The 25,546-nt window shown below is 43.2% G+C and overlaps 1 protein-coding gene across 2 annotated transcripts in view; it reads left to right on the forward strand.

Annotated features, from left to right (window-relative positions):
- The window catches only part of caln1 (calneuron 1), a 103,214-nt gene that overhangs the window by 20,635 nt on the left and 57,033 nt on the right, over positions 1-25,546 (forward strand). For both annotated transcript variants that reach the window (XM_031790813.1, XM_020501873.2), the window contains exons 3-4: positions 10,875-11,018; positions 20,370-20,482. In XM_031790813.1, the coding sequence (XP_031646673.1) occupies positions 10,875-11,018; positions 20,370-20,482 (257 nt within the window). The remainder of the gene's footprint in view (positions 1-10,874; positions 11,019-20,369; positions 20,483-25,546) is intronic.

Consider the following 25,546-nt stretch of genomic DNA (forward strand, 5'->3'; position numbering starts at 1 on the left):
TTATATCCTCTGCTGGAAACAACATCATCACAGTGCTCATAGTGGAGGGGGGGATTAACTACACTAGCTGCTCTCATACCATAAATACTGTATTAATAAAATTATGCCACATTAAAGGAAAATTCCACCCTAAAAATATATTTTGGTATTTGTTTCAATTGTCCATTGTTGAAATAGTCCCAAAATGTTTTGCTTGTCAGCAATCCTGTTGTCAAGATATGTAACTTTCAAAATACAGAAATCATCATCTTATGATGCATGTCTGATGCATTTTTTATTTGGTATTTTGTTACATTACAGCCGTATTCTAAAATTGATCAAATATATTTTTTTTTCAGCTATCTACAAACAATACCTCATGATGATAAAGCGAAAACAGGTTTTTTGAAATTTGGGCAAATGTATTAAAAACAAAAAATAAAAATATATTTTTTACATAAGTATTCAGACCCTTTTCTATGAGACTTGAAATTGATCTTGTGTTGTGTGCCTTTGTAGTCCACCTTTGGTAAATTCAATTGATTGGACATGATCAGGCACACAACTGTCTACATAAGGTCCCACAGTTGACAGTGCATGTCAGAGAAAAAACCAAGCCATGAGTTCGAGGGAATTGTCCGTAGAGCTCCGAGACAGGATTATGTCGAGGCACAGAACTGGGGAAATGTACCAAAACATCCCTGGAGCATTGAATGTCCCCAATAACACAGTGGCCTCCATCATTCTTATATGGAAGAAGTTTGGAACCGCCAAGTCTCTTCCTAGAGCTGGCCGCCCGGCCAAACTGAGAAATCAGGGGAGAAGGGCCTTGATCAGGGTGGTGACCAAGAACCCGATGGTCACTCTGACAGAGCTCCCAGAGTTCCTCTGTGGAGATGGGAGAACCTTCCAGAAGGACAACCATCTCTGCAGCACTCCACCCAATCAGGCCTTTATGGTAGAGTGGCCAGAAGAGGGTCGTATGCCTTATGGTTAACGAGACGTGGTGTGGTCACAACAATATACAGGAACTCAAGTCCTTCTGTTCACCTGATTTAGAACTCCTCACAATCAAATGTCGACAGCATTATCTACCAAGGGAATTCTCTTCGACTATAATCACAGCCGTATATATTCTCCCCCAAGCAGACACATCGATGGCTCTGAACAAACTTTATTTGACTCTATGTAAACTGGAAACCACATATCCTGAGGCTGCATTCATTGTAGCTGGGGATTTTAACAAGGCTAATCTGAAAACAAGACTCCCTAAATTGTATCAGGATATATATTGTGCAACCAGGGCTGGTAAAACCTTGGATCATTGCTATTGTAACTTCCGCGACGCATATAAGGCCCTCCCCCGCCCTCCTTTCGGAAAAGCTGACCACGACTCCATTTTGTTGCTCCCTGCCTACAGACAGAAGCTAAAACAAGAATCTCCCGCGCTCAGGTCTGTTCAACGCTGGTCCGACCAATCTGATTCCACGCTCCAAGACTGCTTCCATCACGTGGATTGGGATATGTTCCGCACTGCGTCCAACAACAACATTGACGAATACGCTGATTCGGTGAGCGAGTTCATTAGAAAGGGCATTGATGATGCCGTTGCCATAGCAACGATTAAAACATTCCCAAACCAGAAACCGTGGATTGATGGCAGCATTCGCGTGAAACTGAAAGCGCGAACCACTGCTTTTAACCAGGGCAAGGTGACCGGAAACATGACCGAATACAAACAGTGTAGCTATTCCCTCCGCAAGGCAAACAAACAAGCTAAGCGTCAGTATAGAGACAAAGTAGAGTCTCAATTCAATGGCTCAGACACAAGAGGTATGTGGCAGGGTCTACAGTCAATCGCGGATTACAAAAAAAAAACTGCCCCGTCACGGACCAGGATGTCTTGCTCCCAGGCAGACTAAATAACTTTTTTGCCCACTTTGAGGACAATATAGTGCCACTGACACGGCCCGCAACCAAAACATGTGGACTCTCCTTCACTGCAGCCGACGTGAGTAAAACATTTAAACGTGTTAACCCTCGCTGCAGGCCCAGACAGCATCCCCAGCCGCGCCCTCAGAGCATGCGCAGACCAGCTGGCTGGTGTGTTTACGGACATATTCAATCAATCCTTATCCCAGTCTGCTGTTCCCACATGCTTCAAGAGCTCCACCATTGTTCCTGTTCCCAAGAAAGTTAAGGTAACTGAGCTAAACGACTACCGCCCCGTAGCACTCACTTCCGTCATCATGAAGTGCTTTGAGAGACTAGTCAAGGACCATATCACCTCCACCCTACCTGACACCCTAGACCCACTCCAATTTGCTTACCGCCCAAATAGATCCACAGACGATGAAATCTCAACCACACTGCACACTGCCCTAACCCATCTGGACAAGAGGAATACCTATGTGAGAATGCTGTTCATCGACTACAGCTCAGCATTTAACACCATAGTACCCTCCAAACTCGTCATCAAGCTCGAGACCCTGGGTCTCGACCCCGCCCTGTGCAACTGGGTACTGGACTTCCTGATGGGCCGCCCCCAGGTGGTGAGGGTAGGTAACAACGTCTCCACCCCGCTGATCCTCAACACTGGGGCCCCACAAGGGTGCGTTCTGAGCCCTCTCCTGTACTCCCTGTTCACCCACGACTGCGTGGCCATGCACGCCTCCAACTCAATCATCAAGTTTGCGGACGACACTACAGTGGTAGGCTTGATTACTAACAATGACGAGATGGCCTATAGGGAAAAGGTGAGGGCCCTTGGAGTGTGGTGTCAGGAAAATAACCTCACACTCAACGTCAACAAAACTAAGGAGATGATTGTGGACTTCAGGAAACAGCAGAGGGAGCACCCCCCTATCCACATCAATGGGACAGTAGTGGAGAGGGTAGTAAGTTTTAAGTTCCTCAGCGTACACATCACAGACAAACTGAATTGGTCCACCCACACAGACAGCATCGTAAAGAAGGCGCAGCAGCGCCTCTTCAACCTCAGGAGGCTGAAGAAATTTGGCTTGTCACCAAAAGCACTCACAAACTTCTACAGATGCACAATCGAGAGCATCCTGTCGGTCTGTATCACCGCCTGGTACGGCAACTGCTCCGCCCACAACCGTAAGGCTCTCTAGAGGGTAGTGAGGTCTGCACAACGCATCACCGGGGGCAAATTACCTGCCCTCCAGGACACCTACACCACAGGAAGGCCATAAAGATAATCAAGGACAACAACCACCCGAGCCACTGCCTGTTCACCCCGCTATCATCCAGAAGGCGAGGTCAGTACAGGTGCATCAAAGGAGGGACCGAGAGACTGAAAAACAGCTTCTATCTCAAGGCCATCAGACTGTTAAACAGCCACCACTAACATTGAGTGGCTGCTGCCAACACACTGACTCCAGCCACTTTAATAATGGGAATTGATGGAAATTGATGTAAAATATATCACTAGCCACTTTAAACAATGCTACTTAATATAATGTTTACATACCCTACATTATTCATCTCATATGTATATGTATATACTGTACCCTATATCATCTACTGCATCTTTATGTAATACATGTATCACTAGCCACTTTAAACTATGCCACTTTGTTTACATACCCTACATTACTCATCCCATATGTATAAACTGTACTCGATACCATCTACTGCATCTTGCCTATGCCGTTCTGTACCATCACTCATTCATATCTTTATGTACATATTCTTTATCCCTTTACACTTGTGTGTATAAGGTAGTAGTTTTGGAATTGTTAGGTGAGATTACTCGTTGGTTATTACTGCATTGTCGGAACTAGAAGCACAAGCATTTCGCTACACTCGCATTAACATCTGCTAACCATGTGTATGTGACAAATACATTTGTTTCGATTTGATTTGAGAAGGAAGCCACTCCTTAGTAAGAGACACATTTTTTATATTTAATTTTGTTGTGTTACAGCCTTATTCTAAAATTGAGATTGCTTGGAGTTTGGCACCTAAAGGCACCTTAACACTCTCAGACCATGAGAAACAAGATTCTCTGGTCTGATGAAGCCAAGATTGAACTCTTTGGCCTGAATACCAATTGTCATGTCTAGAGAAAACCTGGCACCATCACGCTGTGGAGATGTTTTTCAGCTCCAAGGAATGGGAGACTATTCAGGATGGAGGGAAAGAGGAGCGGGGCAAAGCAGAGAGAGATCCATGATGAAAACCTGCTCCAGAGCACTCTGGAACTCAGACTGTCGCGAAGGTTCACCTTCCAACAGGACAACGACCCTAAGCACACAGCCAAGACAACGCAGGAGTGGCTTCGGGACAAGTCTCTGAATGTCCTTGAGTGGCCCAGCCAGAGACCAGACTTGAACCTGATCAAATATCTCTGGAGAGACCTGAAAATAGATGTGCAGTGATGCTCCACGTCCAACCTGACAGAGCTTGAGGGGATCTGCAGAGAAGAATGGGAGAAACTCCCCAAATACAGGTGTGCCACGCTTGTAGCATCATACCTAAGAATACTCAAGGCTGTAATCGCTGCCAAAGGTGCTTCAGCAAAGTACTGAGTAAAGGGTCTGAATACTTATGTAAATAAGGTATTTTTGTTTTTTATTTTCAGAACATTTGCAAATATTTCTAAAAACTTGTTTTTGCTTTGCCATTATGGGGTATTTTGTGTAGATTAATGAGGGAAAAAACTATCTAATCCATTTTAGAATATTTATTTAAAAAAATGTTAACCTTTATTTAACTAGGCAAGTCAGTTAAGAACAAATTCTTATTTACAATGATGGCCTACCCCGGCCAAACCCGGACGATGCTAGGCCAATACAGCCTGGATTTGAACCAGAGATTGTAGTGACGCCTCTTGCACTGAGATGCAGTGCCTTGGACTGCTGCGCCAATCTGGGAGTGTAACGTAACAGAATGTGGAAAAAGAGAACGGGCCTGAAAACTTTCCAAATGCACTGTAACACACTACACTAGAGTAATGATTAGCAATTATCTCCTTGGCTTATTAATTTATCCATAGTACTATACACAGGCAGCTACCATTTCAACCATGTTCACCATTTCTACCATGGGGATATTTACTGAGGAAATTTGGTGTTGCTACCTGTAAGTGTCTTTATCTATGGCCGTTAAAGTGAAACAATGTTACTGTACTGTGTTGAACTAGCTGACTCACTGCATACAGCACGTTGTCATCAGTCAGCTTTAGTACAGGTACACATTGTTAACCTCTCAGCCTGTTGGATGGGATGTAGTTTCCTTTTGTGTCTTATTCTACTTGCATGTTTTGGACTGTTTGATTTGTGTGTGGTTGGTATGTGTGTGTGTGCAGTGCTCTGAGCGCTGCAGCATGTAGAATAGATGTTGGTGTGGGTAGAGAGCTTTGTGTACCAGGTAGTCTTGCCTCCGTCGAGGCCGATCTGTGCTGCTACTGCTACTGCTGCTGTGTCTGAAAGGTCAGGCAAGATGTGGATATGATATTGTAATTTATAGACACATACAGCACTGACAGCACTAACTTCATATCACAAAGCACATAACACACATTTGATACACTGAGAAAGGAGGGATAAGTAGTGTTCAGTAGGGAGACACTATTTTCTAACCAGGAGCTACTACTTGAAGTTGCCTAATTAATTTAAATATGGAAGTTTTACGTTGTAAAAAGTTTTACTATGGTGTGCCCTACTGAACATGAGGGCTGATGCACTTGGCCTAGATTGCAATGCAGGGTGTTGTTAAAGTGACTCTAAATTCAAGTCTTTTTTACTCATTTTTCATTTCTCCATCTGACATTTTCCTTGGGTATTCCTGTTCCTTTGGAATTACTTTGTCATACAGGATGTTAAATTATTCTCCCCTGTAAAGCTTTGGTTTTCAGAGCATCAGAGCACGTGATTGATATGCGAGCAGTTGTGCATGAAATCGAGAAAAAGCTGTATGAATATACGACCCGTGGTCTGAATGTTGTTGGTGTTCAAATGGACCCGAGCCCTCACACAGGAACCTACTCTACAAAGGCCTGAGTCACTCACTGTTCTGTTCTGCTGTGATCCTCCTGATGGGTTTATTCATGAGGCGCTAATTTCAATGTACCAAAATAAATCCATGCACCTTTGATGTGCTTGTGTTTTTCTCTGTTTTGTTGTGCTGTGTGTGTGTGTATTCTCTTTCACAAACACATTGCTAAAACGAGTGTCTCTGGTTAGAACGAGCTTTTGTACTCTGCTATGAATGATAATGGCTGAGTGTGTTTGCTCGGGCCAGATGTTTTGGGAAGCAGGGAAGGACAAAATACTTTTCAGAGGCTAGTACAACAACTAACCTGAACCCTCGGTAACATCGGAGTACTTTTATGATCCGAAATATCATTTCAGATTTTACGAGGTGATTTAAATACAGAGAAAAAACATGACATTTACACACCATTGTCCTTCTTGCAGCTCAGAGCTCCAAATCACTCCTACTAATCCTGACTGGCTATGAATAAATGACAGCTTCTCAGCACATGATTGACAGGTGATTGACCAAGGATCGGTTAAAGATTGGCAGCATGGGCAGGCCTCCTCTAGCATGAAACTTTACTTCACGCTTAGGTTATCTTTAGACTACAATAAGTATCAGTTAACCTGTTGTTTGCTCCTTCTTATGGTTTCTTTGAAGAACTCACTACGTACCACTACGATGTTTTGTTTATTGACATGGTCTTTTCAAGACTGGACCCGTAAAGATTAATTTTTTTGTTAGCACATGTATTCCCAAGTGTATGACATTCTATCCCATATCTGGGACACATTTGGAATTAATTCATGTTTGAGTTAGCCTATGTCTTGTGTGAGGGGCAGTCCTGTCTAATACATTGTTGCATTGTTGCAAGGCCACTGGTCCTGGTGAATTAAATCTAAAATGGTGCAAAAAAGTATTTAGTCAGCCACCAATTGTGCAAGTTCTCCCACTTAAAAAGATGAGAGAGGACTGTAATTTTCATCATAGGTACAATATGACAGAAAAATGAGGGGAAAAAATCCAGAAAATCACATTGTAGGATTTTTCATGAATTTATTTGCAAATTATGGTGCAATAGGTAAGCAGCTTGGTTTGGAGAAATCAACTGTGGGAGCAATTATCAGGAAATGGAAGACATACAAGACCACTGATAATCTCCCTAGATCTGGGGCCCCACGCAAGATCTCACCCCGTGGGGTCAAAATGATAAAAAATCCCAGAACCACACGGGGGGACCTAGTGAATGACCTGCAGAGAGCTGGGACCAAAGTAACAAAGCCTACCATCAGTAACACACTACGCTGCCAGGGACTCAAATCCTGCAGTGCCAGACGTGTCCCTCTGCTTAAGCCAGTACATGTCCAGACCCGTCTGAAGTTTGCTAGAGAGCATTTGGATGATCCAGAAGAAGATTGGGAGAATGTCATATGGTCAGATGAAACCAAAATATAACTTTTTGGTAAAAACTCAACTCGTCGTGTTTGGAGGACAAAGAATGCTGAGTTGCATCCAAAGAACACCATACCTACTGTAAAGCATGGGGGTGGAAACATCATGCTTTGGGGCTGTTTTTCTGCAAAGGGACCAGGACGACTTATCCGTGTAAAGGAAAGAATGAATGGGGCCATGTATCGTGAGATTTTGAGTGAAAACCTCCTTCCATCAGCAAGGGCATTGAAGATGAAACGTGGCTGGGTCTTTCAGCAAGGCAATGATCCTAAACACACCACCGGCAACGAAGGAGTGGCTTCGTAAGAAGCATTTCAAGGTCCTGGAGTGGCCTAGCCAGTCTCCAGATCTCAACCCCATAGAAAATCTTTGGATGGAGTTGAAAGTAAGTATTGCCCAACAACAGCCCCAAAAGGAGATCTGCATGGAGGAATGGGCCAAAATACCAGCAACAGTGTGTGAAAACCTTGTGAAGACTTACAGAAAACGTTTTACCTCTGTCATTGCCAACAAAGGGTATATAACAAAGTATTGAGATAAACTTTTGTTATTGACCAGATACTTATTTTCCACCATAATTTGCAAATTAATTAATAAAGAATCCTACAATGTGATTTTCAGGATTTTTTTTTCTCATTTTGTCTGTCATAGTTGAAGTGTACCTATGATGAAAATTACAGGCCTTTCTCATCTTTTTAAGTGGGAGAACTTGCACAATTGGTGGCTGACTAAATACTTTTTTGCCCCACTGTATGTATTCCAGTAGTACCCAGCCTCAAACTATTCCGTTTTCAGCTGTGTGCTGAAGCATACCATGCAATCATAGTGTTCTTTAAAAATCTGACATTCCATCTCTATTACATGCTTTAAGATGGTCACTATTGTTCCTGTACCCAAGAAGCCAAAAGTAACTGAACTAAATGACTATCGCCCCGTGGCATTCACTTCTGTCATCATTAAGTGCTTTGAGAGACTGGTCAAGGATCATATCACCTCCACCTTACCTGTCACACTAGACCCACTTCAATTTGCGTACCGCCCCAATAGTTCCACAGACAATGCAATCGCCATCCCCCTGCCCTATCTGGACAAGAGGAATACCTATGTAAGAATGTTGTTCATTGATTACAGCTCAGCATTCAACACCATAGTACCCTCCAAGCTCATCATTAAGCTTGAGACCCTGGGTCTCAACCCCGCCCAGTGCAATTGGGTCCTGGACTTCCTGACGGGTTGCCCCCAGGTGGTGAAGGTAGGAAACAACATCCCCACTTCGCTGAACATCAACACTGGGGCCCCACAAAGGTGCATGCTCAGCCCCCTCCTGTACTCCCTGTGAGTGAGGGCTCGGTTTTGTTGTTTTGAAAAGTTTGTTGTTTGAAAGTGTGTTGGAAAGTTCTTGGTAGCTATCTAACTTCTTAGTTTGGACCCTGTGATGCAGTTGGCATCAGTTGCTGTGAGTGCTAGTCTCTGTTCAGTGATCTTGCTGACCAAGGACGGGTCTGAGGAGGTATTTGCTAGCTGCATATCAAGCTTGCTGGGTTTTCTTGAACACAGCCCGCGACGCGGTTAGCCATTGTGGCTGGGACCGTGGATTGTCACGGTTTTGTGGCTGTCTAGATCCCTGCTGTTTGTTGTTTTCAATCTTCCCTGTGACCTGCCCTATCTGGAACTGTGAGTAGTAACAGCGTAACCTTACGTTGCTAGCTACCGTGACAAAGACCAAAGCCGGCGGGAGTACCGTTGAGGACAGTGGTGTGTCTCTATCACATGTGAACAATCTTTTAAACAAACTTAGAGTCCTACAAGCAGTTGTTACATCAACAAGAAAATAGCTTCAAGTGTTTTGTCCAAATACTTGTGGATTCTACTAATAAAATAATGGACGACCTGACCAGAGAGGTCCAGGACCTGAAGAACAGTTTTCAGTTCTCACAGGGTCAAGTCTATGAGTTGAAACAGGAGAACGGCAAGATGACAGCAATCTGTAAGTCATTGAGAGAGGACATCAGTTCAGTGTGTGAATCCATGATAACAATGACAGATAAATCTCGAGGGACAATCAAGGCAGAACAACATGGTTGTGGACGGATTTGCAGAATCTCCACATGAGACCTGGACAGAGTCTGAGGACAAGGTGAGGGAAATGATCTCTGAAATATTGAAGATGGACCACAAGAAGATTGAGGTGGAGCACGCCCACAGGACTAGAAAACCCACCACCAGCCCAGGTGATAGGCTCAATGCCGATAGTGGTCAAGTTCCTGAGGTTCAAGGACAAGATAGCTGTTCTGGAAAGAGCCAAGAACTTGTGAGGAACATATATCTTCCTCAGCAAGGACTATCCTGAAGCTGTTCACCAGTGAGGAAAGAACTGATCCCAGCCATGAAAGCTGCCAGAGCGTGTGAGGACATCGCTTACATCCACTATGACAGGCTCATTGTCCACCCTCCCTCCCTCCCAGAAGCCTGGAAGGGATTTAATTTTACCAAATGTCACAGTAATGCCAAAAAGATTATCAAGGACAACAACCACCCGAGCCACTGCCTGTTCAAATTTTGCACGCCCAATTTTTCAGTTTTTGATTTGTTAAAAAAGTTTGAAATATCCAATAAATGTCATTCCACTTCATGATTGTGTCCCACTTGTTGTTGATTCGTCACAAAAAAATACAGTTTTATATCTTTATGTTTGAAGCCTGAAATGTGGCATAAGGTCGCAAAGTTCAAGGGGGCCGAATACTTTCGCAAGGCACTGTATATACTGTATTTTATACCATGTATTGCATCTTGCCTATGCCGCTCGGTCATTGCTTATCCATATATTTATATGTATATAGTCTTATTCCATTCCTTTAATTTGATTTGTGTGTATTAAGTAGTTGTTGTGGAATTCTTAGATTACTTGTTAGATATTACTGCACTGTTGGAACTAGAAGCACAAGCATTTCACTAAACTCGCAATAACATCTGTTAACCATGTGTATGTGACCAATAAAATTTTATTTGATTTATTTAAAAACATCCTTGGCTGCCTCTCTCTCTCTCTTACAATGTCGCTGCATCTCTCTCTTTCCCCTCTCTCTCTTTCCTTTTATCCCACCCTCTCTCTATTTCTCTCTCCAGTTCTCTGTCTCTCTCTCCCTGCTCACTGCCTCCTTGCCATAAGCCCAATTTTCTCTGTAGACACACTAATAAAATATTAATTCATGAAAGCACAGAGGAGCCTGCTGACTTTTAGGCTTGACGCTGATGGGTATCTTTCAAACTGACAAAGTACAGTGGCTTGTTGTACACACAGAGCATGCTTATTTGTCACCACCATCTAAGTTGCCTGCAGGTTATTGCAGATGTCATTTGCAATGTTCTTGATATAAGGCACAGAGTTCAAATAATTCCTAACCATGGTGTATCCTCTCCCCTCCTCCTTGTGTTGACAGAGATCCGGGAGGCATTCAGAGTGCTGGACCGGGATGGGAACGGGTTCATCTCCAAGCAGGAGCTGGGTATGGCCATGAGGTCCCTGGGATACATGCCCAGTGAGGTGGAGCTGGCCATCATCATGCAGAGACTAGACATGGATGGTGAGTCACCTTCAGTACCCATTTCACACATTTACAGTACACAGACACATGCAGTTGCACATGCAACAGAAGGTCCCATGTTCGAGTCCAGTGAGAGACAGGAACCCACTCTGTTACACGCACACATACATATTTAAACATGAAGAGATCCCTTCCCTCCTGTTTACACACCACGATCACGCCTTCACAAAGACATGGTCATATACACACTGTCAGAAATGCACATATACATAATTAGATCCTGCTCTTTCTTTTTTACACATTCATACACATGTCCCTACATACAGTTCCTTTAGAAGGTATTCAGACCCCTTTACCTTTTCCACATTTTGTTACTTTACAGCCTTATTCTAAAATGTATTAAATAAAAATCCTTCTCAATCTACACACAATACACATAATGACAAAGCGAAAAAAGTTTTTGGAAATTTGAGCAAATGTATTACAAATACAAAACACAAATGCCTTATTTACATAAGTATTCAAACCCTTAGCTATAAGAATTGAGCTCAGGTACATTTGGTTTCCATTGATCATCCTTAAGATGTTTCTACAAATTGATTGTAGTCCCCCTGTAGTAAATTCAAATGATTTAACATAATTTGGAAAGGGACACACCTGTCTATATAAGGTGCCACAGTTGACAGTGCATGTCAGAGCAAAAACCAAGCCATGAGGTCGAAGGAATTGACCATAGACCAGATTTTGTTAGGCACAGATCTGGGGAAGGGTACCAAAAAATGTCTGCAGCATTGAAGGTCCCCAAGAACACAGTGTCCTCCATCATTCTTAAATGGAAAAGGTTTGGAACCACCAAGACTCTTCCTAGACCTGGACGCCTGGCCAAACTGAGCAATTGGGGGAGAAAGGCCTTGGTCAGGGAGATGACCAAGAACCCGATGGTCACTCTGACAGATCTCTAGAGTTCCTCTGTGGAGATGGGAGAACTTTCCAGAAGGACAACCATCTCTGCAGCACTCCACCAATCAGGCCTTTACGGTAGAATGGCCAGGCTGAAGCCTCTCCTTAGTAAAAGGCACATGACAGCACCGCTTGGAGTTTTCCAAAAGGCCCCAAAAGACTCTCATGCTGTGGAGATGTTTTTCAGCAGCAGGGACTTGGAGACTATTCAGGATCAAGGGAAAGATGAACTGAGCAAAGTACAGAGAGATGCTTGATGAAAACCTGCTCCAGAGCCCTCAAAACCTCAAACTGGGGTGAAGGTTGACCTTCCAACAGGACAATGACCATAAGCACACAGCCAATAAAACGCAGGAGTGGCTTTGGGACAAGTCTCTGACTGTCCTTGAGTGGCCCAGCCAGAGCCCGGACTTGAACCCGATCGAACATCTCTGGAGAGATCTGAAAATAGCAGTTCAACAACTCTCAAATCAAATCAAATTGTATTTGTCACATCGGCCGAATACACATCGGCCGAATACAGGTTTCACCATTACAGTGAAATGATTATTTACAAGCCCTTAAACAACAATGCAGTTTAAAGAAAAATAAGTGTTAAGAAAGTATTTATTAGAATAACGTGAAGTAAAACAGTTTTTTAGAAGAATCTAACAGTAGCGAGGCTATGTACAGGGGGTACCGGTACAGATTCAATGTGCAGGGGCACAGGTTAGTTGAGGTAATTGAGGTAATATGTACATGTAGGTTGAGGTAAAGTGACTATGCATGGACAATAAACAGAGAGTAGAAGCAGCATAAAAATGGAGTAGGGGGACAATGCAAATAGTCCGGGTAGCCATTTTATTAGCTGTTCAGGAGTCTTATGGTTTAGGGGAAGAAGCTGATAAGAAGCCTTTTGGACCTTGACTTCGCGCTCCGGTACTGCTTGCCGTGTGGTAGCAGAGAGAACAGTCTATGACTAGTGTTACTGGAGTCTTTGGCAATAAAGGTCCTGGATGGCAGGAAACTTGGCCCCAGTGATGTACTGGGCCGTACACACTACCATCTCTAGAGCCTTGCGGTCGGAGGCCAAGCAGTTGCCATACCTGGCGGTGATACAACCGGTCAGAATGCTCTTGATGGTGCAGCTGTAGAACTTTTTGAGGTTCTGAGGACCCATGCCAAATCTTTTCAGTCTCCTGAGAGGGAATAGGCGTTGTTGTCCCCTCTTCACGACTGTCTTGGTGTGTTTGGACCATGATATTTATATCCTTTGTCTTGATCACGTTGAGGGAGAGGTTGTTGTCCTGGCACCACACTGCCTCTGAGCTCCTCCCTACAGGCTGTCTCGTCGTTGTTGGTGATCAGGTGTCGCCGGCAAACTTAATGATGGTGTTGGAGTCATGCTTGGCCATGCAAATGTGAACAGGGAGTACAGGAGGGGACTGAGCACGCACCCCTGAGGGGCTCCTGTGTTGAGGATCAGTGTGGCAGATGTGTTTTTGCCTACCCTTACTTCCTGGGGGCGGTCCGTCAGAAAGTCCAGGATCCAGTTGCAGGTAGGTGTTTAGCTCCAGGGTCCAAGCTATAGTCAATGAATAGCATTCTCACATAGGTGTTCCTTTTGTCCAGGTGGGAAAGGGCAGTGTGGAGTGCAATAGAGATTGCATCATCTGTGAATCTGTTGGGGAGGTATGCCAATTGGAGTGGGTCTAGGGTTTTTGGGATAATGGTGTTGATGTGATCCATGACCAGCATTTCAAAGCACTTCATGGCTACAGATGTGAGTGCTACTGGTCAGTAGTTATTTAGGTAGGTTACCTTAGTGTACTTGGGTACAGGGACCATGGAGGTCTGCTGGAAACATGTTGGTATTACAGTCTCGGTCAAATATAAGGTTGAAAATGTCAGTGAAGACACTTGCCAGTTGGTCAGTGCATGCTCGGAGTACACGTTCTGGTAATCTGTCTGGCCCTGCGGCCTTGTGAATGTAGACCTGTTTAAAGGTCTTACTCACATCGGCTATGGAGAGCATGAACACACAGTCGTCTGGAACAGCTGATGCTCTCATGCATGCTTCAGTGTTGCTTGCCTCGAAGCGTTTGTTTCACTGAGCAGCTCGCAGCTGTGCTTCCCTTTGTAGTCCGTAATAGTTTACAAACCCTGCCAAATCCAACGAGCGTCAGCGCCGGTGTAGTACGATTCAATCTTAGTCCTGTATTGACGCTTTGCCTGTTTGATAGTTCATCGGAGGGCATGGCGAGAATTCTTGTGAGCATCCAGGTTAGAGTCCCGCTCCTTGAAAGCGGCACCTCGACCCTTTATTATGTGGATGTTGCCTGTAATCCATGGCTTCTGGTTGGGGTATGTACATACGGTCACTGTGCGGACTATGTCATCAATGCACTTATTGATGAAGCCAGTGACTGATGTGGTGTACTATTCAATGCCATCTGAAGAATCCCAGAACATATTCCAGTCTGTGGTAGTAAAACAGTCCTCTAGCTTAGCATCTTTGTCATCTGACCACTTCCTTATTGAGCGAGTCGCTGGTACTTTTGGCTTGTAAGCAGGAATCAGGATAGAGTTATGGTCAGATTTGCCAAATGGAGGGCGAGGGAGAGGTTTGTATGCGTCTCTGTGTGTGGAGTAAAGGTGGTCTAGAGTTTTTTTCCTCTTGTTGCACACGAGGTAAAACAGATTTAAGTTTCCCTGCATTAAAGTCCCCGGCCACTAGGAGCGTTGCCTCTGGATGAGGATTTTCTTGTTTGCTTATGGCCTTATACAGCTCGTTGGGTGCCGTGTTAGTGCCAGTGGTGGTAAATAGACAGCTACGAAAAATATAGATTAAAACTCTCTTGGTAAATAGTGTGGTCTACAGCTTATCATGAGATACTCTACCTGAAGCGAGCAAAACCTCAAGACTTCCTTAATATCAGATTTCGTGCACCAGCTGTTATTTACAAATAAACTCAGACTGCCACCCCACAGACCGCCAAAGCTGTTCTATCTTGCCGATGGACTGAAAACCCAGCCAGCTGTATTTTATTCATGTCGTCGTTCAGCCACTTCCATTTTATTATCTAATGATTTGACGTTGGATAAAATCAAATCAAACTTTATTTGTCACAGGCGCCGAATACAACAAGTGTAGACTTTACCGTGAAATGCTTACTTACAAGCCCTTAACCAACAGTGCAGTTCAAGAAGAAGAAAATATTTACCAAGTAGACTAAAATAAAAAGTAATAATAAAAAGTAACACAAATAGAATAACGAGGCTATAAACAGGGGGCACCGGTACCGAGTCAGTGTGCGGGGGTACAGGCTAGTTGAGGTAATCTGTACATGTAGGTGGGGGCAAAGTGACTATGCATAGGTAACAAACAAACAGCGAGTAGCAGCTGATGGTAAAGAGTAATCGCTGTCCTGATACCCAGAAGCTCTTTTTGGTCATAAGAGACGGTGGCAGACACATTATGTACAAAATACATTTCAAATAACGCAAACAAACACACACAATAGCACAATTGGTTAGGAGCCTGTAACACGGCAGCCATCTCCTCCGGCGCCATCCAACCTGACAGAGCTTGAGAGGATCTGCAGAGAAGAATGGGACAAACTCCCCAAATACAGGTGTGCCAAGCTTGTCGTGTCATACCCAAGACTCAAGGCTGTAATCTCTGCCAAAGGTGCTTCAACAAAGTACTGAGTGAAGGGACTGAATACTTATGTAAATGTGATATTTCAGTTTTTATTTGTAATACTTTTACAAAAATATCTAAAAACCTGTTTTTACTTTGTCATTGCGGGGTATTGTGTGTAGATTGATGAGGGGGGGAAAAAAGATTTAATCAATTTTAGAATAAATCAGTAACCTAACAAAATGTGGAAAAAGTCAAGGGTAATGAATACTTTCCGAAGGCACAGACACTACATAATCACAAACATAATAAATACATTGACATGAGTGCTCATTCACCATTATGCACACACATTTGCATGTACATACAGTACATGACATGCACACAGTAATGTGCACTCATTCGCACCATACTTTCATATCACAACCTCCACTTTACACTTTAAATAAGCATGAAGGATCCTACTATCCAAACACACATCGGAAGAGCACTTAACACATCCCATAGTCCCATTGTAGCAATATCTGTCTCTAAACTGTATATGTGTAAAATGTTGGCTGTGGTCCCTTGCTCCCTTTCATCTTAATGAACTGTGTTGCACATATTTACGCTAACAAACACATGCGTACAGACACAAACAAACACACACAACACACGTGATTACAAGTTGGGTGAATTTTGGCACATTTCTTCTGACAGAGATGGTGTAACTGAGTCAGGTTCGTAGGCTTCTTTGCTTGCACACGCTTTTCCAGTTCTGCCCAGAAATGTTCTTTAGGATTAAGGACAGGGCTTTGTCATGGCCACTCCAATACCTTGACTTTGTTGTCCTTAAGCCATTTTACCACAACTTTGGAAGTGTGCTTGAGATCATTGTCCATTTGGAAGACCCATTTGCGACCAAGCTTTAACTTCCTGACTGATGTTTTGAGATGTTGCTTCAATACATCCATATAATTTTCCTACCTCATGATGCCATCTATTTTGTGAAGTGCACCTCCTGCAGCAATGTATCCCCACAACATGACGCTGCCACCTCTGTGCTTCACGGTTGGGATGGTGTTCATATCAAACATCTCCAATCGAAAATCAAATCAAGAGTCGGCTTTCTATTCCGCAACAAAGCCTCCTTCACTCACGCCGCCAAGCTTACCCTAGTAAAACTGACTATCCTACCGATCCTCGACTTCGGCGATGTCATCTACAAAATGGCTTCCAACACTCTACTCAGCAAACTGGATGCAGTCTATCACAGTGCCATCCGTTTTGTCACTAAAGCACCTTATACCACCCACCACTGCGACTTGTATGCTCTAGTCGGCTGGCCCTCGCTACATATTCGTCGCCAGACCCACTGGCTCCAGGTCATCTACAAGTCCATGCTAGGTAAAGCTCCGCCTTATCTCAGCTCACTGGTCACAGCAGGTGTATCTCACTGATCATCCCTAAAGCCAACACCTCATTTGGCCGCCTTTCGTTCCAGTACTCTGCTGCCTGTGACTGGAATGAATTGCAAAAATCGCTGAAGTTGGAGACTTTTATCTCCCTCACCAACTTCAAACATCAGCTATCTGAGCAGCTAACCGATCGCTGCAGCTGTACATAGTCTATTGGTAAATAGCCCACCCTTTTTCACCTACCTCATCCCCATACTGTTTTTATTTATTTACTTTTCTGCTCTTTTGCACACCAATATCTCTACCTGTACATGACCATCTGATCATTCATCACTCCAGTGTTAATCTGCAAAATTGTAATTATTTGCCTACCTCCTCATGCCTTTTGCACACATTGTATATAGACTCCCCCTTTGTTTTCTACTGTGTTATTGACTTGTTAATTGTTTACTCCATGTGTAACTCTTTGTTGTCTGCTCACACTGCTATGCTTTATCTTGGCCAGGTCGCAGTTGCAAATGAGAACTTGTTCTCAACTAGCCTACCTGGTTAAATAAAGGTGAAATAAAAAAATAAAATAAAAATTGCAAGCCTCCCCTTTTTCCCTCCAAACATAACGATGGTCATTATGGCCAAACAGTTCTATTTTTGTTTCATCAGACCAGAGGACGTTTCTCCAAAGAGTACGATCTTTGTCCCCATGTGCAGTTGCAAACCGTAGTCTGGCTTTTTATGGCGGCTTTGGAGCAGAAGCTTCTATCTTGCTGAGCGGCCTTTCAGGTTATGTCTTTATAGGACTCGTTTAACTGTGGATATAGATACTTTTGTACTTGTTTCCTCCAGCATCTTCACAAGGTCCTTTGCTGTTGTTCTGGGATTGATTTGCACTTTTCACACCAAAGTACGTTCATCTCTAGGAGACAGAACGTATCTCCTTCCTGAGCGGTATGACGGCTGCGTGGTCCCATGGTGTTTATACATGCGTACTATTGTTTGTACAGATGAATGTGGTACCTTCAAGCGTTTGGAAATTGCTCCCAAGGATGAACCAGACTTGTGGAGGTCTACCATTTTTTTCTGAGGTCTTGGCTGATTTCTTTAGATTTTCCCATGATGTCAAGCAAAGAGGCCCTGAGTTTGAAGGTAGGCCTTGAAATACATCCACAGGTACACCTTCAATTGACTCAAATTATGTCAATTAGCCTATCAGAAGCTTTTAAAGCCATGACATCAATTTCTGGAATTCTCCAAGCTGTTTAAATGCACAGTCAACTTAGTGTATGTAAACTTCTGACCCACTGGAATTGTGATACAGTGAATTATAGGTGAAATAATCTGTCTGTAAACGATTGTTGAAAAAATGACTTGTGTCATGCACAAAGTATATGTCCTAACAGACTTGCCAAAACTATAGTTTGTTAACAATACATTTGTGGAGTGGGTTAAAAAACTAGTTTTAATGACTCCAACCTAAGTGTATGTAAACTTCCGACTTCAACTGTACATGTGACATTTTAATCATTTAGCAGGTGCTCTTATTCAGAGCAATTTACAGTATTAGTGCATTCATCTTAAGATAGCTAGGTGAGACAACCACATATCACAGTAAAATATACAGGATACAAACATTCCATTCCAGCTAAACAATGAAAATAGGCTAGCGTTTTGCTAACAATACATTTTCATACACATCTAAAATCTCTGTCAAACTCTTCAATTAAACCTGAAGCAACAATATGTTCATGCCTACTGCAATTCCAATTACTGAAAACAATAACACATGGGTACACATGAAGTTACCATAAGCAATCATTTTTGATGGAAAAAATGTGAAAAATTGTTGGATAAAGTGTTTTGGAAATAAACCTTCTGTGGAATTATTAGATGTGTCAAAACACTAGATAATTGGAGAAATATTCAAAACGTTTTTCACCCAATTGTCTCTTTTTTAGCTTGTAATCTCCACTCAAATGTTTGTTGTTTTGTTTTGTTTTTTGTTTTTTGAGGCAGAATTGCTAGAAAAACTGTAGTGGACTGATCTCAGGAAGATCGGAAAGTCATACCTGAATGCTCAAGATTGTGGACTGCTCTCCACTCCAGATAAGAATGATTAGTGAAACGATTTATCCTCCCCTACTATTAAAGTATACCTGCTGTCAAATTGAAGGTTTGCTTGATATACCGCTTTCATCTCCTGCTTTGACAAGTTAGAACATCTAGGAGGACCTATCTGTCATATTTGTAATAGATATTGCTTGTACACTCTGAGGTGTGACAGCAATCAATGTATGAGTTCCTGTTGGTATGGTAGAGGGGGAGGACTGGAGGACCATTTGTCATCTGCGATGCCTTTGAAATTGTCAGTTGATTTTACTTGCTGTGACTGAATGAGGACACCCTGGCCAAGATAAGAAGGGTTGGCTGGATTGTTGTTGCGATTACATCTCTGTCATTACAGTGAGAGATGTTTTCAAAACATCAATTTGTGTTCTATTCAAAGCAATTTGCCTCAATCTCGTTTCATTTTCTTGTCTATAGACGCAACACAAAAGATCATGGTGATCAAATGGAGGAGGTGTCCATAGCCAGGTACATTACCAGATGAATGGGATTTGAGGGTGTTTATTGTGTCTTTGCCAAGCTAGCAGCAAGGTGAATTAGAGACACGTGACACATTCACGGATGGCCATTGATTTTTTTCTCTTTGAGCAGCAGCTGCAATAGTCCAGCTGATCTCTATAAGATATGGATGGACTCATTGAGTTGATCTGCTAATCTGTTCCACTGTCAGAACGATCCCTCAGATTGTTATCCAGCTCAGCAGAATGCCCTTGGTGGATTGCTTAGGAGCTTGTGGTCTTTGTTGGAGATCTCAGTATTGCAATCGCTCCCGTTGCTTTATATAGGGGTGTTATGCTCATAATACATGATGCCTGGCATCGGCTGCTTTTGTTAGGAAGTGTTCTTGGTTTAAATCACATCCATCCATCCATCCAGCCATTCATCCATCCATCATGATAGTTCAGGGCCCTGACTGCACTGGCTGCACTGCCTGACTGTCCCCAGTGATGAGGCAGGATCCAACTCTGCATATGCATGGGCACAGAGAGGGACAATCGATGGCATCAAACGTGACAGTGCCAGCGTGACTAAGGAGTTCACCCCCATCAGGGGAGAGGGAGGAGAGGAGGAGTGAAGGGGCAGATTGAGTCGCCCTGCATGGGCAGCACACAACCTCTTCTGCAGGGAAATTAGGAAGATGAAGGAAAAATAGGTATTGAAGGGAAGGAACACATACTCAAATGAAGTTTTCAAATGAAGACTTGGTATAAAATACAGTTATTGTCCTTTTTACTGATTTGAAATAAAACTTTTTTGTGAGTAAGACATGTGTCTGACTGTGTTTCTTAGGAGACGGGCAGGTGGACTTCGATGAGTTCATGACGATCCTAGGACCCAAGCTCCTGTCGTCTGAAACCAGGGAGGGCTTCCTTGGGAGCACGATAGACAGCATTTTCTGGCAGGTAAGGACTTCTCTCTTTTCACCTCTATCTTCTCTCACCTTTCCTTTACCAAGCAGTGGCCTGCAATATCTGCAGCCATGGCCAAGTTGTGCAATAGCTGGCAGTGAAATCAAATACATTTATTCATCATGATTTGCACAATGACGATCAGTGTAGAGGCAGCAAAGAGTGTAGTGTGTCAGTTCCTGATGGACTTGTCTGGTGGCAGTGCCTCCTGCCTTGGAGATGCTGGCAGGACATAATCTATGTGCCATTTGGCCAGATGTTCCTGCACTGAACCATAATGGAGGGGGGAGAGGATGATAGCTAGCGAGGGAGTCAGAGTAGTGAGCGGATGACTAAGATGGCATGACTGTGTAATAGAGGGGAACACAATTATAGTGTGTGTGTGTGTGTGTGTGTGTGTGTGTGTGTGTGTGTGTGTGTGTGTGTGTGTGTGTGTGTGTGTGTGTGTGTGTGTGTGTGTGTGTGTGTGTGTGTGTGTGTGTGTGTGTGTGTGTGTGTGTGTGTGTGTGTGTGTGTGTGTGTGAAAGAAGTAACAGAGTGAGTGGAAGGGACAAGGTGAGAAGATTCGAGTGAGGGAAAGAAGTGGGGGGTGAAAGCGAATGAATGAAAGAGTTAGAGAGTGTAAGGGAGAGAGAGAGAACAACCATAACCACGGGAAGTAAGGGTAATGAGGGTGCTGCAGCAGCCCCTGAAAAATCTATATATTATACAAAATAAATACACAGTTTTTCTTTATTTTTACTATTTTCTACATTGTAGAATAATAGTGAAGACATCAAAACTATGAAATAACACATACGGAATCATGTAGTAACCAAAAAAGTGTTAAACAAATAAAAAAAATATATATATTAGAGATTCTTCAAAGTAGCCACCCTTTGCCTTCAACCAGTTTAATGAGGAAAATAACATCTCTGACCTACGCGGAAGATTAACTTTTTCCTTTAACGAGTCCAATGAGAAGGATATACTAGTTTCACTGGAACAGGCCCAGATCCCCGTAAAAGGGGCCGCAGATCGGGCTGCCTTCTGAGAATCCATAGGCGAGCAAGTAAGCTCCCACTGGCACCCGTTCTTCTTGCTAATGTGCAATCAGTGGCAAATAAAATTGATGACCTACGGTTAAGATTATTTTACCAACGGGACATTCAAAACTGTAATATCTTATGCTTCACGGAGTCGTGGCTGAACGACGACATTATCAACATACAGCTGGCAAGTTTCACACTGTATCGGCAGGATAGAACAGTGGCGTCTGGTGATTTTTGTAAATAACAACTGGTGCACAATATCTAAAGAAGTCTCAAGGTTTTGCTCGCCTATCTACCTAGAGAGTTTTCATCTGTATTTTTCATAGCTGTCTACAAACTACCACAGAATGATGCTGGCAATAAGACCGCTCTCAATGAGCTGTATTCCGCCATAAGCAAACAGGAAAGCGCTCACCCAGAGGCAGCTTGCTTAGTGGCCGGGGACTTTAATGCAGGGAAACTTAAATTTGTCTTACCTAATTTCTATCAGCATGTTAAATGTGCAACAAGAGGGAAAATAACTCTAGACCACCTGTCCGAGTCTGTAATACCAACATGTTCTAAGCAGACCACCATATACCCTGTACCCAAGAACACCAAGAAGACCTGCTTAAATGACTACCGACCCATAGCACTCATGTCTGTAGCCATGAAGTGCTTTGAAAGGTTAGTCATGGCTCACATCAACACCATTAACTCAGAAATACTCTAATTTGCATACCGCCCTAACATATCCGCAGATGATGCAATCTCTATTGCACACGCTGATCCTCAACACAGGACCCCCTCATGGGTACATGCTGAGTCCCCTCCTTTACTCCCTGTTCACTCATTACTGCACAGCCAGAAACAACTCCAACACCATCATTAAGTTTGCTGATGACACAACAGTGGTAGGCCTGATCACCGACAACGATGAGACAGTCTATAGGGAGGAGGTCAGAGATCCCTCAACGTGATCAAGACAAAAGAGATGATTGTAGACAACAGGAAAAAGAGGACTGCGCATGCCCCCATTCTCATCAACGGGGCTGTAGTGGAGCAGGTTGAGAGCTTCAAGTTCCTTGGTGTCCACATCCCCAACAAACTAACATGGTCCAAGCACACCAAGACAGTCGTGAAGAGGATACAACAAAACCCATTCCCCTTCAGGAGAATGAAAAGATTTGGCATGGGTCCTCAGATTCTCAAAAGGTTCTACAGCTGCACCACTGGTTGCATCACTGCCTGGAATGGCAACTGCTTGGCCTCCGACTGCAAGGCACTACAGAGGGTAGTGTGTATGGCCCAGTACATCACTGAGGCCCAGTACATCACTGAGGTCAAGCTTCCTGCCATCCAGGACCTCTATACCAGGCGGTGTCAGAGGGAGGCCCTAATAATTGTCAAAGACTCCAGCCACCCTAGTCATAGACTGTTCTCTCTGCTACCCCTCGGCAAGCAGTACCAGAGCACCAAGTCCAGGTCCAAGAGGTTTCAAAACAGCTTCTACCCCCAAGCCATAAGACTCCTGAACATCTTATCAAATGGCTACGCAGACTATTTGCATTGATTTGATGAGGTAGTCATCTAGAATGCATTTCAATTAACAGGTGTCCCTTGTTAAAAGTGAAGTTTGTGGAATTGATTTCCTTCTTAATGCATTTGAGCCAATGTGTTGTGTTGTGACAAGGTAGAGGTGGTATACAGAAGATATCCCTATTTGGGAAAAGACCAAGTCCATATTATGGCAAGATCAGCTCAAAGAAGCAAAGAGAAATGATAGTCCATCATTATTTTCAAGACATGAAGGTCTGTCAATCCGGAAAATGTCAAGAACTTTGAAAGTTTCTTCAAGTGCAGTCGCAAAAACCATCATGCACTATGATGAAACTGGCTCTCATGAGGACCGCCACAGGAAAGGAAGACCCAGAGTTACCTCTGCTGCAGAGGATAAGTTCATTAGAGTTAACTGCACCTCAGATTGCATCCCAAATCAAGTTCAAGTAACAGACACATCTCAACATCAACTGTTCATAGGAGACTGCGTGATACAGGCCTTCATGGTCGAATTGCTGCAAAGATACCACTACTAAAGGATACCAATAATAAGAAGAGACTTCTTTGGGCCAAGAAACACAAGCAATGGACATTAGACTGGTGGAAATCTGTCCTTTTGTCTGATGAGTCCTAATTTGAGATTTCTGATTCCAACCGCTGTGTCTTTGTGACACGCAGAGTAGGTGAACGGATGATCTCCACATGTGTGGTTCCCACCATGGAGCATGGAGGAGGAGGTGTGATGGTGTGGGGGTGCTTTGCTGGTGACACTGTCAGCGATTTAATTTAGAAATCAAGGCACACTTAACCAGCATGGCTACATCATTCTGTAGCGATACGCTATCCCATCTGGATTGCGCTTAATGGGACTATCATTTGTTTTTCAAGAGGACAAGGACCCAGAACACACCTCCAGGCTGTGTAAGGGCTATTTGACCAAGAAGGAGAGTGATGGAGTACTGCATCAGATGACCTGGCCTCCACAATCACCCGACCTCAACCCAATTGAGATGGTTTGGGATGAGTTGGACCGCAGAGTGAAGGAAAAGCAGCCAACAAGTGCTCAGCATATGTGGAAACTACTTCAAGACTGTTGGAAAAGCATTCCAGGTGAAGCTGGTTGAGAGAATGCTAAGCATGTGCAAAGCTGTCATCAAGGCAAAGGTGGCTTCTTTAAAAAATCTAAAATATATTTTGATTTGTTTAACACTTTTTAGGTTGCTACATAATTTACGTGTTATTTCATAGTTTGATATCTTCATTATTATTCTACAATGTAGAAAATAGTAAAAATTTAAAAATTTAAAAAAAATTAAATGAGTAGGTGTGTCCAAACTTTTGACTGGTACTGTATATATTTTGAAAAAATGCATTTTCACAAAAGTAGTGCGCTGGGCCTTTACTAGTCCTGTATTTGCCGATCAATATATAAAAATAAAAATAAATAATTCGGCCATCATGACAAGAAAATCACAGCACCCCTATGAGAACAACACTCTAGGGGGAGAGAGAGAAAGAAAAAGAGAGAAAAAGAGAGGGACATTTGGCTATGTGGAGCACACTTGGCAGGTTTCTCTCTCTGATGCTATCATGGCTGTGACCCGGTTTGTCTCTGGTGAGCAGGAGCTCTTGGTTTACATTGTGAGGACATGTTCTCTGGTGCTGCAGGTGCAGACACTGTGGTCTCCGTGCCAAACCTGTTTGACTGAGATGAGCTGCTCTGACCTTGGCTTGCTGATATGAGAAGAGAGGATGGAGATCAGAGCGTGTGGTTGTCTGAAAAGTGTTATATTTCAACAACAAATAAAGGGGGAAATCAGGGAATTCCACATATGCTGAGCACTTGTTGGCTGCTTTTCCTTCACTCTGCGGTCCAACTGGAGTTGCTCAGATGATTTCTAGCTACTACTTTCAAAATTGTGTCTACAGCTGTCCTCCAAAGAGGGGGGCTAGAGTTGGTTTGATGTCTCTGGAGGAATTGGTTCCCTCACATTCATGCTCACATTTATCACTGTTTGATAAATGAATATCCAGAGGCGCTTGGTTGATAATCTTGCTAATCTAATTTTATTTGTGAGGATATACCGTATATATCTTTGCTCTTCAGAAAAAAGTATCTTAATGTGATTCCATCCTAATAATCCCTCCTCATTCTTCATGGTCGATGTATTGTAGCCTACAGTTTTACATTTTTATGTCCGGCTTCCTGCATTAACTTGCATAAAAGTGTGTGACACCTGTTTTTGTTGCTCAATGGTTCTCCTGCCCATTTCCTGTTTACTGGTTCTTATTTACGTACAGTAGCTTGTCTCTCTGAGTCAGAAACCTTTTGTGTGTAGTATTTTGTAGTATTTATTTCTGAATTGAGAGCTGACTATTCATTCACCTGAGCTCCCTGCTCTCTGAATGAGTTTGACATAATCATTTTTATATATTTTTTACTTTAACGTCTCTGCATTCAAGTCGAGCAAAAAACAGACTTTTCTAT

The sequence above is a fragment of the Oncorhynchus kisutch genome, linkage group LG15, assembly GCF_002021735.2.
Source record: "Oncorhynchus kisutch isolate 150728-3 linkage group LG15, Okis_V2, whole genome shotgun sequence".
Taxonomy (NCBI): domain Eukaryota; kingdom Metazoa; phylum Chordata; class Actinopteri; order Salmoniformes; family Salmonidae; genus Oncorhynchus; species Oncorhynchus kisutch.